General features: G+C 58.9%; 2 protein-coding genes across 3 annotated transcripts; one reads left to right on the top strand and one right to left on the bottom strand.

Annotated features, from left to right (window-relative positions):
* Positions 1-421: 421 nt before the first annotated feature.
* Positions 422-5,012, top strand: FXYD3 (FXYD domain containing ion transport regulator 3). The gene is given in 8 exon segments (XM_019423238.2): positions 422-663; positions 890-946; positions 2,549-2,581; positions 2,696-2,719; positions 3,473-3,554; positions 3,556-3,669; positions 3,979-4,016; positions 4,146-5,012. Coding segments are annotated over 8 exon segments (444 nt in total). The 5' UTR covers positions 422-587; the 3' UTR covers positions 4,166-5,012.
* Positions 5,013-5,231: 219 nt separating this feature from the next.
* LGI4 (leucine rich repeat LGI family member 4) lies at positions 5,232-12,471 on the bottom strand. Of its 2 annotated transcripts, XM_019423098.2 has the most exons (9): positions 12,299-12,471; positions 11,818-11,889; positions 11,502-11,573; positions 10,418-10,489; positions 10,214-10,285; positions 9,801-9,970; positions 7,662-7,826; positions 7,040-7,545; positions 5,232-6,194 (listed from the first exon to the last, which is right to left on the bottom strand). In XM_019423098.2, the coding sequence occupies exons 1-9, from the start codon at positions 12,469-12,471 to the stop codon at positions 5,880-5,882; spliced, it is 1,617 nt and encodes a 538-aa protein (XP_019278643.2). In that variant the 3' UTR covers positions 5,232-5,879. The 2 variants fall into 2 exon arrangements, with proteins under 2 accessions (XP_019278643.2, XP_019278645.2); XM_019423100.2 differs by lacking the exon at positions 9,801-9,970 and having other exon boundaries at positions 7,662-7,954.
* Positions 12,472-13,907: the final 1,436 nt, after the last annotated feature.

The raw sequence follows: 13,907 nt of genomic DNA, 5'->3' as shown, positions 1-13,907 counted from the left end.
CAGGGAGGGGGCCGGGCGACGCACGGGGGCTTATCTCGGGCACTGAGGATGCGGGGAGGGTGGGCTGATGCCAGACCAGGAAGGGGATGGGGGGGTTCTTCTTGCTGAGCAGGCCTATCTGGGGAGGGAGGAAATAATGCTGTTAGGGCCTGACAGAGCCTGGGGCCGGGGCAGGGGCTGGGGCAGAAACGAGGTGGGGGGCAGAAGATGGGCCTGGGGCTGCAGCCAGATGACTCGTCTCTGCTCTGTGCCCCACGCCCGCCCCAGCCTCCGGTTCTCCCTTGCCCACGCCTCGCCCCGAGCCGCCTGAGGAGCGGGCCGGGCCCCGGCCCTGGCCCAGCCCGAGGTCTGCAGAGTCTGGGCAGGGCAGGCAGGCTCCGAGCTGTCCTGTGGCAGACACACCCGGGAACCGGGCCTCTTGCCACCTGGCTCCCAACGTCCCGTTTCCCAAAACACCCCGAGGCCCTGAGAGTCCTGAGTGACGAGCAGCCTCTGCAGAGCCAGGCTGCTTTAAGTCCCGCTCCCCGCCGGGCTGACCCTACGCACCGATTTCCAGCTTTCAGTTTCTCAGTTTCCCCATCCGTAAGATGGGGATAACGGCAGGCAGCACCTCCCTCATTTGGTCGCCAGGGCAATTCGCTTCAAGCCCCAAGTTTGTGTCCAGTGAGTTGTTACTGTGGTCCCTCGCCAGGTCCACGTCGTCACCCACCCCCCCTGCACTTACCTCCCAGCCAGTGAGTGGGTTTTAATGCCAGCCTTCCTGCCCTGGGGCGAGCTGCGTACCCCGGGTGGGGGCAGAGTAGGAGAGGATTGGGAACCAGAGGCACCTGTCTGGCAGCCCGCAGCCCTGCTCAAGTTGGACCCTCCCCGTCCGTCCCCACCCCTCCAGGCCAGCTGGACGCGGACATGCGAGAGGCGACCCTAAGCCTGCTCATCCTCCTGATAGGTGAGTACCCATCCCCGGGACTGCCTTTTCCCCAAACCCCTCTGTTGAGTGGTGGCCAAGTTCCACGTGTGTCCCTCTCATGCTTTCCGCCTCCCTTGTGGGGTAGGGACTACCAGGACAGCATCTCCTTGAGGGTAAGAAGTGCCACACTGGTGACTTCAAGGGACACACAAAGACAGGAGGACCTCTTAAAGCAGAGGCTCACACAGCTACAAAGTCACCCTCTCGAGGGAGGAGAAGGCTCAGCCCTGTGTACTGTGTCTTTAACACCTCCCTAACACTAGTACAAGAGATGACTGGGAGCTTCGTGTATGCGGCAGTTACGGAAATCCTTTGTGCCTCAGTTTCCCCAGTGTAAAAATGGAGACAATAATGGTATGCACTTAATAGTCATTTCACAAGTTAGTGCTTGAAAAGCAGTTAGATGGAGCGCCTGGGGGGCTCAGTCAGTTAAGCGTCCGACTTCAGCTCAGGTCATGATCTTGTGGTCCGTGAGTTCGAGCCCCGCATCGGGCTCTGTGCTGGCAGCTCAGAGCCTGGAGCCTGCTTTCGATTCTGTGTCTCCCTCTCTCTCTCTGCCCCTCCCCTGCTCATGCTCTGTCTCTCTCTCTGTCAAAAATAAATAAACATTAAAAAAAAAATTTTTTTTAAAAGAAAGAAAGAGAAGCAGTTAGAACAGGGCCCAGGGCAGAGTAAGCACATTGCATTTGTGCTTTAAATATAATTAAAAATTGTTAATCTCCTTTTCACAAAGAAAGAACAGAGCTTAGGCCCAGAGCTCAGGTGGCCCCCTGCTTCTAGCCCGAATGTAATCCTAGTCCTTTGCTTTTCTGGTATTTTTTTTATCCCTCACATCGGGCAAGATTGGCATTCCATCCAGGGTAGTAATAGAAAGCTGCACTTTTGAGTAAAGTGTGTTAAGTTTATAATTAGTGATTTGCTTTAAAAGGAAGTGGCGAGCAAACACCAGAACAGGTGGGGTGTGGATGAGGCTGTGAGAATGACTGGGAACCGATGCCATCTGGCATCTTGATAAGTTGATAAGAGTGTCGCTCCACGGGGCACTGGGCGGCTCAGCCAGCTAAGCGTTTGACTTCAGCTCAGGTTAGGATCTTGCAGTTCATGAGTTCGAGCCCTGCATCGGGCTCGCTGCTCTCAGCACGGAGCCAGCCTCTGATCATCTGTCTCCCTCTCTCTGTCCCTCCCCTGTTCATGTCTCTCTCTCTCTCTCTCTCTCTCTCTAAAATAAACATAAAAGAATTAAAAAAAAAAAAGAATGTTGTTCCATTTCTGCAGGAGGCATGGATTAACCGGTGTCTGGAACACATCAGGCCAAAGAGTGGCCTAAAGCCGCCCAGATTAAAACCTATTTTAGGAGGCAACGTGCCGGCAGGGCTCACAGGCTTGGGGCTCGGGGGCAAGTCCACACCTCCGAGGTGAGAGGTGCAGGGGCATCCAGTGGGGGCCGGACGCCTGTGCCCGCAGGAGGGGAACTGTCTGCCAGGGGACCCCATCTCGAGGCCCCTGAGGCTCTGTGGCTCTGCCCAGCAGTTTACTGAGGCTGGCACTGCCATCCCCTGTCCTTCCCGCTTCTCCCAGCAGGCTTGCCTGCCCTGGACGCCAACGACCCAGAAGGTGAGTCAGACTGGACCCTTCCACCAGGCTCACCCCCGAATTCCGCCCCCCCCCCCAGCACCCCTGCATCTTGGCTGTTGTCCTGGATTCACGTTCTTTTTTCTTTTCTTGCAGATAAAAACAGTCCTTTCTACTATGGTGAGAGCTTGCACCCCTCTCTCCGGAGCCTCCCCACCCCCACCTACTATTTTGTGCCAAGGGGCCCACCTAGGTTGGGTGAGGGTCTGATGTGGGCGAAACAAGGGTGAGGATAGGAAGGGGCGAGGAGTGGGGCACTGTCAACACCAGTATAGAATAAAGGAATAAAGAACAGTCAACACCATAGAATAAAGGAATAAAGGAATGAGCGAGGCCAATCTGGTCCCTGCGAAGGTTCTCTTCCGGCAGGACAGACACACAGGAAGCCAGGACAGTTCACAGGAAGCCGTTGTTAGGGTTCAAATCAACGGCAGGGGGAAGGGCTGTCTTGCAAAAACTGCCTGAAGGAGGCGAGCTATGCGGTGGCCTCCCCGCCGTCTCTCAGGCACGGCAGACACACTCCAGACCTCCAGACCTTTGTACCTTCCGATCCCTTCGCCACGGCCCCCTGCCTCACCTCCCCGGGTCTCTGCTCGGAGAAGCCTTCCCTGACCACGCTGGGCCTCTGACGTTTTGTCCCCTGGCCCTGCTTCTTTGTCTTCAGAAAGCTTATCTTCACCTGACCTTCCATTGAATCTCTTATCGCTTGTTTGTGTGTAAAGGGGAATGTGAGCACAGGAGGGCTGGGGGGCCGTCTGTTCACTCTGTATCCCCGGCTCCCTGCCCGCCATAGGTGCCCAATACCTACTTGTTGGATAGATGGGGGTTTGATGGAGGGGCAGGCACTGACGACCCCCTCCGGGTTTCTCCTAGACTGGCACAGACTCCGGATCGGCGGACTCATCTGCGCTGGGGTTCTGTGCACCATCGGCATCATCGTCCTCATGAGTGAGTGGGGACGCTGGTGGCCGGGCTGGCAGGGCAGGGCTGTGGGCCCGGGTCCTGTCTCCCAACCGTCCCCTCTCCCCAACAGGTGGGAAATGCAAGTGCAAGTTCAGCCAGAAGCCCAGGTAAGACGGGTTTCCCGTGTGCCCGGCTCACGCTGAACAGACACCTTTCACTGGTGGAAGGAGCTAAATCTCGCAGAGAGAGGCCTCCCGGCGCTGCCCTGGAGAATTCACGCCACTAAGATTTTGCCAGGTTTATTCTTCAGAGCTGATCATCTTCAGAGGGCCCCAAATCCTGAAAAGCTTTGGTCCCTGGAATGTTACAACCAGCATTGGAAAAATAGCCAGGAAGCTGTCAGGGCAAGCTGAGAATCTTCTAGCCTTGAGAGGGCAAGGGCGTGGATACTGATTTCACCACTTTTCTCTCCCTAGTCACCATCCAGGGGACGCCCCTCCTCTCATCACTCCAGGTAAGACAGGACCAGCATGGGGTGAGGGGAACACAGGATGCGAGGGGTGGGTGAGTGTGCACGTGTGTGCACGTGCCTTGGGGAGAAAACTCCACGTGCATTCACAAGCTGACCTGTCATCTCTCCCAGGCTCTGCCCATAACTGTTGAGGATGGATCAACCAAAAGGACATGGACGTCCCTTCTCTTCCCCCCAAGTCTTGGCTCTGCATGGGAGCCTGGACTCCAGGATGGAAGTCTCCCTCCTCTCCTCAGACCGCCTTGCCAGGGTCTCATCTCACCTCTCACTGGGGGTGGGGGTGGGGTGTCTTTCTGTTCAATTTTTAATCTAAAAGTTGATCTTGACTCCTGCCCAAGCAGCCTCAAGACTCCCTACATTGGGATGGGCTTTCACTGGCAGCCGGCACAGAAGCTGGCCATCATCTCTCTGTTGGGAAAAACCCAAAGGCCTGGTGAATGGCATGAGGTCTGCCCTCTGCCTCCCAAGGCTAGGGGAGCCACGGGTGCAATTTAAAATTTTCTAGTAGCCAAATGGTGGACACTCTGGGGAGTGAAAGGGCGCTCTAACCAGATGGAATGCTGGGACATTCAAGTGGGCATTGAGACCATCCCAGGAAAACAAGGATGTGGATCTTCTTACACGATATGAGGAGTCACATAGATTATGATTAGAATAGAAAGACCCCATGACCGCCCCCCCACTCACCTCTGGGACCCCACTTGATTATAGAAAACTCTTCCTAGTACCCAACTGTCCCTGTGAGTTCTCAAAATAATTCCCCATGAGACTAATAATATATAGTGGCCACATGGCGTGAGAACCTCCAAGGAGCCTCAAACTCCCTTGAGACTCCCCAATACCCAAAAAGATCTCCAAAATGTCCCCAAGGGCCACCCCATATAACGCCTAAAACCCTTTAAAACACCTAAAACTATCTCCTACGATGCCCTGAGACATGACCCAAAGAAGAGATCCACAATAAACCAGCGATTTGTCCCTTCATAATGCCCTATTTCCTTCAAACATCCCACGAGGCCCCCCATAATCGTGAGCCCACACTCATGGGGCTTGCGAAAAAGCAGCAGGGGCAGCCAAAATGCACCCCGTGACCTCTCCCCTCCATAACACTGCTCCTGGGATACCACTCCTCCCGCTCTCCCCCACCCCCCCCCAAGCCACCCAAGAGACACCTTCTTCCAAAGATCCCATAATGGGTGAGGCAGGTGCACAGCGTGTTTATTGAGCTTATACACTTCCCGTCCTCTCCAGAGAAAGGGTAGCGGGGGCTCCAGCCACAACACCTATTTTCCCACCTATTTCTTGCGCAGGCGCAAGAGGGCCAACACGCTGGGCTTCCGCCTGGGCAGGAGGCATGCGCACAAAGCAGCAGAGGAAGTTAGCAGGCCCGGGCGGGGAAACCGGCCCAGCGACTGATGACGTCACGGAGGCGGGCACTAAAAGAGATTGGCCAGAATGAGTTTAGAGGGAAAGGAAAGCTCTCTCCTCCTCAGTACTTTCAGAGGGAGCAGGAGGGGAGTGGGCTTGAGGGGGCGCTTCCAGACCTCATGGAGTTCTGCACATCGCCCCCACCATGGCTTCGGTACCCCAGCTTCTTGCGGTGTCCCAGCCCGAGCCCCCAAGTCATGCTTGGTCAGAGCGTGTGCCACGGGCCGAGATGTTGCTTCAGACTGGAAGTTCAAGTCCCTTGTCTTGAACTCGGCCTGTGGTCGGTACCTCACAGATACCATCACCCCGGGTAGAGCCAGGAGGCCGTTCAAGTGAGTGTCCAGAGGCCTGGGACTCCCCGCGCCAGTGCCCCCTCCCCTCCGAGCCGTGTCCAAGGTCTCAAGGTCCCCTCGCGTTTCAGGCACTGAGGTCTAGCTCGTGATGCTGGTAGATCTGTGTGGGGCCCTTGAAGCAAGCGGCGAAGAGGAAGCGTCTGCCGGCCACGGTGACGTGAGCAAAGGCGCGAGGGGCCACCAAGGCTGGGGGCCCCAGCTCCTGCAGCGGCTCCAGGAGCCCTTTGTCAGGCTCAAGACGCAAGACCTGACTGAAGGCGAAGTCGCTGCCCAGGATAGCCAGCTGGTCCCTGGCGATGAGCAGCGGCTGGAAGACGTGGGCACCACGCGAGGGCAGTCGCTGCAGCAGGCGGAACATGGAGCCGTCCCAGCGCATGACCTGTGAAGTGTGGCCACTAGTTAGGGCCTGGGGTCCAGGAGGGCCAGGCCTGCGGGTAGCGCTCTGCGCTTCCGAGCGCTTGGGACAGCCTGGAGACAGGCCTGTAGGTCCCCAAACTCCTGCAGCTTTCTTACCTTCACACGTGTCACCACCCAGCTGCTCAGGCCACAAACCTGAAGTCATCCTTGGCCCCTCTCTCCCCCTCGCGCCCCACACAGAGTCGGTCAGCTTTACCTACGATGGGATGCATCTCTCCCATCTCCTCTGGCTGCACTCCGGCCCGGCCGCAGTCACTTCCCTCCTGGACCATGACGCCAGGCTCTTCCCTGGTCTCCCCCCCTCCATCCCTACACCCACAGTCTGTTCCCCACACGTGTCCTGGGGACACCTGAGTCAGATCAGTGCCTTCTAGGCTCTGCCTGGCGGTATCTCACCCCAGAATGAGAATGCTGGAGGGGGTGGGCCATCAGCCCCGGAGACTCAGAGTGCGGTGATTGTGGTCAAGTGGGAGTTTGGAGCGTGTCAGAGTTACGGAGCCGGAGTCTGGCGGTAGAATTAGAATCGTGGGGCCAGTGTCAACGTCGGGGGACAGGGAGTGGCTTATGGTGAGCCAGCCTGAGGGGTCACTGTCTTGGAGTCAGTGTCAGGGCGGCCAGAGTTCAAAGATCAGAACACTAGGTGGGGTCAGAATTCGAAGGTCAGCCTGAGAGGTCAGGTCAGAGTCTCGAGGCCGAGGCCGGTGTGCAAGGTTGGGTCGGTGCTGAAAGACCAGGCCTGAGGGGGCCGCAGGTCGGGTCTGGCTTGTGGCCTCCGCTGCCTGCCCCACCTGAGGGGCCCAGCCTCACCATGGAGTCCCCGATGTAGCGTGTCAGGCACAGGAACACGTCCCCGCCGGCCTGGAAGTGACGTGTGGCATAGACGTCCTCAGCTTCGGGGATGTCTGTGCGCCTCTCGAAGCGGCCCCCGAGCCAGTGGAAGAGCACGGGCCGCTGTGAGGCAGAGGCCAGCAGCAGGTGGGGCCGGCCGTCCAGCTCCAGGGCCTCGGCATCCGTGTCCCGGTGCCAGGCGTGCAGGCTCTGGCGAGGGTAGAAGCCGGGCCCGTCCCGGCACAGCAGCGTGGTGCTGCCCGCCTTGGAGGCGTCGGCCACCACGAAGCAGGGCTGCCCGTCCAGCCACAGGAGCTCGGCGTCATTGGGCCGCAGCAGCCGTCGTGGGGCCAGGGCCTGTGTGGGGGCCAGGCGCAGGCCGGGGCCGGGCCGGGCCCAGAGCTGCGAGCCACCCCACAGGCGGGCGGCCAGCACGAAGAAGCTCGGGCCCAGCACCAGTGGCTTGCAGGACACCACCGAGGGCGCTGTGGGGGGTCGGGGAGCAGGAGGGGCGGTCAGGCCAGCCAGGCAGGTCGGGGTCTCCCCCCACTCCACCGGGCAGGCTACGGGGACAGGCGGGAGGATGCGAGGGGGCGCTCACCGGACAGCTCTTCCTCGGGCCGGAAACGCTGCAGGCTGTAGTCCCAGGTGAGGATCAGACAACGGCCCGCAAACGGCTGTGCCAGGATGATGTGGGGCTCCCCCTGGTAGGAGAAGGACTCCACGCCCAGCGCCGCCTCCCCGACCGTCTGGAACCAGGACAGCTCTGGGGGTGGCAGGAGAGAGTCAGGGAGGCACGGGGGACCCCGAGGGCCCTCATCGCTGAGCCTCGGTTTCCACATCTCTGAAATGAGGGGTGTGCACCTCAAAGGGACCGATAGCGAATCTTTTGATCTATAGACGAATTAAGTCACAGCAACACGGTCATACTGTGTTTTCTAAGCTGCATGACATCATCAAATAACTGCTTAGAAACAACGTATTTATCGATTCATTTAACTCCACAAGATCCCTATGAGGGACATTTCATCATAGCCGTTTTACAGATGAGGAAACGGGCCGAGAGGCAGGCACGGGACCGTCCGGCACAATCCATCCTTGACGTCTTCCGTGAAATCGGACTGGAGCACAAAACTGCCCGGGTAGAGGCCACCTTGTCTCAGCACTCCCCCGACACCTCCCTCCTGAGATGAGGCGTGGCCCTGTCCACACCAGGTTTCCAAGGGAAAAAGAGCCAAGCGATGGGGGTAAAACGGTCGCCTCACTTGTTTGGCAACGGCTCGTCCCAGACTCGGTCCCTTTCCCCTTCTCCCCATGACCCGGCACGTGGACGTGCCATAACTCACTTTCAATCATGAAAGCCAGGACAACACCCAGAGGCTGCCCCACGCCCTGGACTGCTCACCTCAGTCCCTCCTCTCTTCTCTAATTCATGGTAAGCAGCCTAGCTTTGGTCGTGATGCGCCAAGGTCGCCCAGCGCGGTGGTGGACGGGCCCGGCGGTAGACTCCAGGTTCTAATACATCACTCTATGTGCCAGGCCCTGTCTCCAGGTACCAGGGTTGAAGCAATGAACGAAACCACCAAGGATGCCCACCCAAAGGTGGATCTCTTAAAAACGTCCATCCTATCATCACCCCCTGCTCCAAGCCCTCCACGGCTTCCCACGGCCATCATGATAAAGTCCACTCTGCTCTCTGTGGCTTTCAAAGTCGTACACGGTGAGGCCCCTGCAGCCTTCAATGTCACCTGTGTCCCTTCCTGCACTCACTCCCCGGGACACTGCCTGCCTGTGACCCTCAAGCAGGACAAACTCTCTGCTGCCTCAGGGCCATTGCACATGCTGTCCTCTCTGTCTACAGCGCTCTTCTGGATCTGAAGCCACCTCTCCAGAAAAGCCTTCTCCAATCAATGCCCCATGGAAGGTAGGACCGCCCCCCTCACTTAATCTCCCTCACCACTCCCCGTGTTTATCACGAGGCGGAGCGTACATTTATTTCTGCAACGTTTTATTTAATGCCTGCGTCCTCACCCGCCAGGGCTCTGAGGGCGGGGCCCTATCTTGGTGCCCCTTGCCTCTCCCAGGGCTGGACACAGAGTGAATCTTTGCGGGATAACTGAAGTTAAATTCTCCGGTTCTATGGGTCCCACAGACCAAAAACGTGTCTCACACTTAGATCATCGTGTCTATAGCCTTCGGATCTGAACTCAAATACGCACTGCTTCGGGAAGCCCTCCCCGGCCCTCGCTCTGGCTCTGGGCGCCTACAGCTCTGTCGGCTTCCCCCATCCCAGCCCTGACCGCTCTGGGTTCTCACGCTCCACCTTCCTCTGCGCTTCCTCGCTGCTGAGTCTTCTGCAGTGCCCGGGACCCGTAAAGGTACCAAAATATATTTATGGGCAAGCAGAAGGATCGTAGCAAGTATTTTTAAAAGGTCGTTTTTATATTAATAACACCAGCAGAGTGAACATTCAGGAGGGCCTCCCATCCGAGGTTCTGCACCAGATGCAGGTGCAGATACATCACCGAATTCTCACTACGTCACTGTTTATTACCTCCATTTTACAGATGAGGAAACTGAGGCTCAGGGAGGTGATGCTGCTTGCCCAGGGTCTCACAAGCTGGGAAACGGCAGAGCAGGGAGTGAGGTGAGCCCTTCAGCCCTGGCAGCCATTCCCCTGATCTCCCGCCTTCTTCTGGAACCCCTGCTGTCCCTCCCGCCCTGCCCGGAAAGCCCCCACCTATGGCTCTGCACTTGAACGTCTTGGGGTCCAGGTGGCGGAGCTGCATGTGGGCCAGAGCAGTGGGGCCGGCGCAGGCCCCAGTCCCCACGCTGGCATTCACGGTGGGCATCCACTGCAGCAGCCAGAGGACGCGGCAGTCACACTGGATCGGGTTCCCGCGGAGGTCCCTGGGGCAAGAGGCCGGGGAGGGGCTGCGACCTGGCTTCCACCGCCCCCTGGAGGCCACACTCCCCGCCCCCTCCCCGGGCAAGGGTTCAGGGTTCGGGATGGGGCCCCAGAGGTGAGTGAGGAAATATGTGAGGACCGTTGCAGCCGTACTTAGTTATGTCAACCGAGAGTGGGCACAGCAATCCGCTTCCCTCTCAAACATTCCCCAACTCCCCGACCCGCCCAGCCCCCCTGAGCCTCACACATGAGTTAGGGTCTCCAGGCCTCGGAACAGGAATCTGGGGAGGGTCTCGAGATTGTTACTGGCCAGGCTCCTGGTGGAAGGAGAGAGAGAGGAGGAACCGTCACCAGCTACCTGGATGCCCCGCGTGACGGGGTGATGGGGTCTGGGGGAGCCTGTCAGGGCGGGCTGGTGAGCAGAGGGGCGAGGCCTCGGGGGCACGCACAGGTGTGTGAGTGAGCGAAGTCCTCTGAGAGCGTTCTTAGAGATGGAGCCAATGTCATTGTCCTCGATGAAGCTGCGGAGGGAAGGCATGGTGAGCGGGAGGCCCTCGGTTCCCTGCTGTGGCCCCGTCGTGCTTGGGGGGAACTCACCCCACGGGACCCCTAGGCCCCTGGAATGTGCCGACGCCTCCCTGGAAACCTCTCCTCCCCAGGGTCCCAGACTACAATCCCAGGAGCCAGGCACCTAACCCTGTGCTCGTTGCCAGCCTGACAGCGAACACTGCCACCCCCATCACCACCACTGCCACCATTTCCAGAAGCACTGGCACTGGGACAGGCGCTCCCGGTACCAACGGCCCCACTGTCCCCAGCAACCCCTTCTCTACCTGCCACGAGCACCCCTACTGCCGCAGTTTTCCCACGTACCGGCACCTCCGTCGTCCCCGCCAAGCCCAGTACCTACCACGTCGCCCTTACGCCCACACGATGCCGACGCCGACATCCTACCCACAGCCGCCGCCAATAGCAACACCGATACGTGACGGCCAACACCCACGACACTGATAACGCTAATCAGACTCCATCATCAGTATCGCCACCGGCGCGACCGCCATCGGGTCCGCCATCTTTGCCAACGTCATCCCCACTCCATGGTCCCCCATCGTGCCGGCACCTCCCCGCGAGCGGCCGCAGGATCGCCTTCAACACCGTTATCGCCAACACCGGCCCAATGCCGGCGTCGTCGTACCGCCCTCCCCGCCACCCCTACCATCACCGCCTCAGAGTTGTCTCCTGTTAATTCGAAACATCTCCTTGCCTCCGGCCTCTCTGTCCGCTCCCCGGGCTCCCGTAAGCCGGGTAGGGCCAGAAACAGTCTTGGGTTCCCTAGGCCCTTTGTGCACCTTGCAGCACAGAGTGGGGAGGTGAGCAGGCTTCTTGCCAAGACGCCAGGCCTCTTGCCCCTCCAGGAGGGACCCTTGTCCGGACCCTCCCGCCCGTGCCAGTAAGCCTCTATACCTCCCTCCACTCTAGGAGCCACACTCTACCAAGCCCCCGTCCCTGCCCCCATCCCCTGGCCTCACTCACAGGTACTGCAGGTGGGACAGGCCCGCAAATGCATCGTCCTCAATCACGGAGAAGGAGTTGGATGTGAAGAGGCTGGCAAGGGAGCAAGAAAGAATTTTTGCAGAGTTGCTGCCCCCTCTCTGACATTTTAACCTCTGCCTCCACCCTCAACCCAGGTGGGCACTGTCTCACACACACACACACGCACATACGCACACACACGGTGCTTTCACAGACATGCACATACACGTATGTGTGCACACACACCCCCACGCACCTGCGTGAACACCCACCCACTCCCTCGAGCTAGTTGTCCACTCAGCTGGGCCCCACTCACAGCAGGTGCAGTGTGGGCACCCTCAGGAAGCTTCCGGCCTTCAGCTGGGTGATTCCAGTCCTAACGAGTGAGCTGGGGACGTGGGCGATGGTGGGTGAGGAGAAAACCGCCCCCAGGCTCCAGCCCTGCCCCAGAGCCGTCCCCTGTCTGGGGGACACTGGCATGCCACCCCAACCCTGGATGTATTTCCTTTACATCCCAGGGACACAGGCATTTGCCCTCCTCACTTGGCGAGGATCCTGGCAACATTCAGTCCTCCCTCCAGCCGTCCCCCTTCTGGGGCCCCAAACGCTGCCCCTGTGCTTCGGGATTGCCCTTCCGCTCCTGTCCCAATCCCAGCAGCCCCCTGTGAGGCATCCCAACATCCTTTGCTGCCCACCTCCCAAGATCCTGAAGGGCCAATGTCCTCGGGGGCCCGGCCCCCTGCCCCCAAGCCCTGGGGCCCCAGGACTCCCATCCTCACCCTCGCGGTGACACTCACAGTGACAGCAGGGTCGGGGAGAAGCTCTCGGGCAGGTCTGGAGAGCCCTCACACAGGGCACTATCCTTGGAGCAGGAGCAGCTCGGAGGGCACTTTCCCTTTGGTGGTCTCCAGGCCACCCCGGCGCCCGCTCCGGCCAGCAGCAGCAGCAGCACAACGCCTGCCCCTCCCATCCCCCCTCACCCCCGCTGCGCCCCGGCTCCTCTCTGCCCACCCAGCTCTGTGGGCTGGGGCCACTACACGTCCCATGCCAGGCGACCGTCCATTCCTCCAGCTGGCACGCCCCGTCCTGGCTTCGCTCTCCTTCCTCCGTCTCTCTTTCAGCCTGTCTTTCTTCCCCTATCCCTTTGGTGTCTGATTTTCTGTTTACTTCTTTTTCCCTGTCTGTCTGTCTCTGTCCCTTTTTGTATTTCTGACTCAGGGAGTTAGCCTGTTTTCCACTTTCTCTCTTTATTTCCGTCTGTCTCTCTATCTCTGTTTCTCTCTCCGAGTCTCTGTCTGCCTGTTGGCCTGTGTGTGTGTCTCTCTCTCTGTCTGTTATCTTTATTTCTCACCCCCCTTTCCAGTTCCCCGTTCTTCCCCTCCTCCCACGCCCCTTCTCCTTGGAGGTTTGGGAAAGGGACTCACTGGGCACCGGGTGCGCCCAGCAAAGCAGCGTAAGAAGGAGGAGGGGGTCAGAGGCCATAGGAAGAGCAGCCCTAAGGAAGGGACTGGATGGCCCCATGGGAGGGGAGGGGCCACAAAGGGCTGGAGCTGACCACTCTCAGCCAGCCCCCTCCCCAGATTTCCCACTCCACCCCACTCAGGGAGTGTAAGGAGGATGTCACCCGGGTGGGGACCGGATGGCTCTGCAGGCGGAGGGGGTTGGAGAAGAGACAGCTGGGGGCTGGAGCCATCCTGGCCACGCCCAGCCAGCCCCCTCCCCTGGCTCCCGGAGGGTGTGATGTGTGCGGTCACCAAGGCCCAGCTGCTCCCTCTGGTGGCCAAACAGGGCAGGGCAGCTGCCCAAACTCACAGCCTCCTGGCCAGCCTGAAATTAACCCCTGAGTGCCCACCACCCGCCGTGGATAAGGAACCAACGCAAGCAAACAATGATGGTGATGGTGCCACCCCCTCCCTCAGCGTTGGCTCTGCACTAGGCCCTGTCCTAAAAGTTTACTAGCTCGTGCTAACAGCTCTCTCAGGTTGACCCTATTATATGGCTATTTTACAGGCACAAACGCTGAGGAGAGAGGTCAAGTAATTTGCGATTTGGGTTGCTGACTGGGGCTGAGCCAGCACTCAAGCCCCGGCAGCCGGCTCCAGGGCCTGTCTCGTGATTTTTGTGTTCTTTCTCGGGAGACCAGAACTCACGAACACTGGTTGTTTTCATTTGGACTCTGCTTTTAGCATTAAATAAGCAAAATCCAGAAATAAATGACACGTTGTTCCCCAACCTGAAAGAGTAGTAACAATAATCATTGAGCACTTACCGTCTGCCTGACTTAACGTGAATTTACTCAGTTCTCACAACAGCCCTGTGAGGTGGGATCCCCACTTTGCAGGTGGGAAAACCGAGGCAGGAAGTGATTAAGTGATTCGCTTCATGGCACTGGACAGATCTAAACCT

The sequence above is a fragment of the Panthera pardus genome, unplaced genomic scaffold (genome assembly GCF_024362965.1).
Source record: "Panthera pardus isolate Hobbes unplaced genomic scaffold, ASM2436296v1 HiC_scaffold_18, whole genome shotgun sequence".
NCBI lineage: Eukaryota > Metazoa > Chordata > Mammalia > Carnivora > Felidae > Panthera > Panthera pardus.
The sequence above is the reverse complement of the archived record's forward strand: the minus strand, read 5'-3'. Positions and strand labels throughout refer to the sequence as shown.

Excerpts from the sequence above, each read along its gene's own strand:
- LGI4 (XM_019423098.2), bottom strand. The coding sequence starts at position 12,471 with ATGGGAGGGGCAGGCGTTGTGCTGCTGCTGCTGCTGGCCGGAGCGGGC. Across the intron at positions 10,286-10,417 it reads CTTCGCTCACTCACACACCT|GAGCCTGGCCAGTAACAATC; the intron begins GTGCGTGCCCCC and ends TCCTTCCACCAG. Across the intron at positions 9,971-10,213 it reads CTGGAGACCCTAACTCATGT|GGACCTCCGCGGGAACCCGA; the intron begins GTGAGGCTCAGG and ends CTCTTGCCCCAG.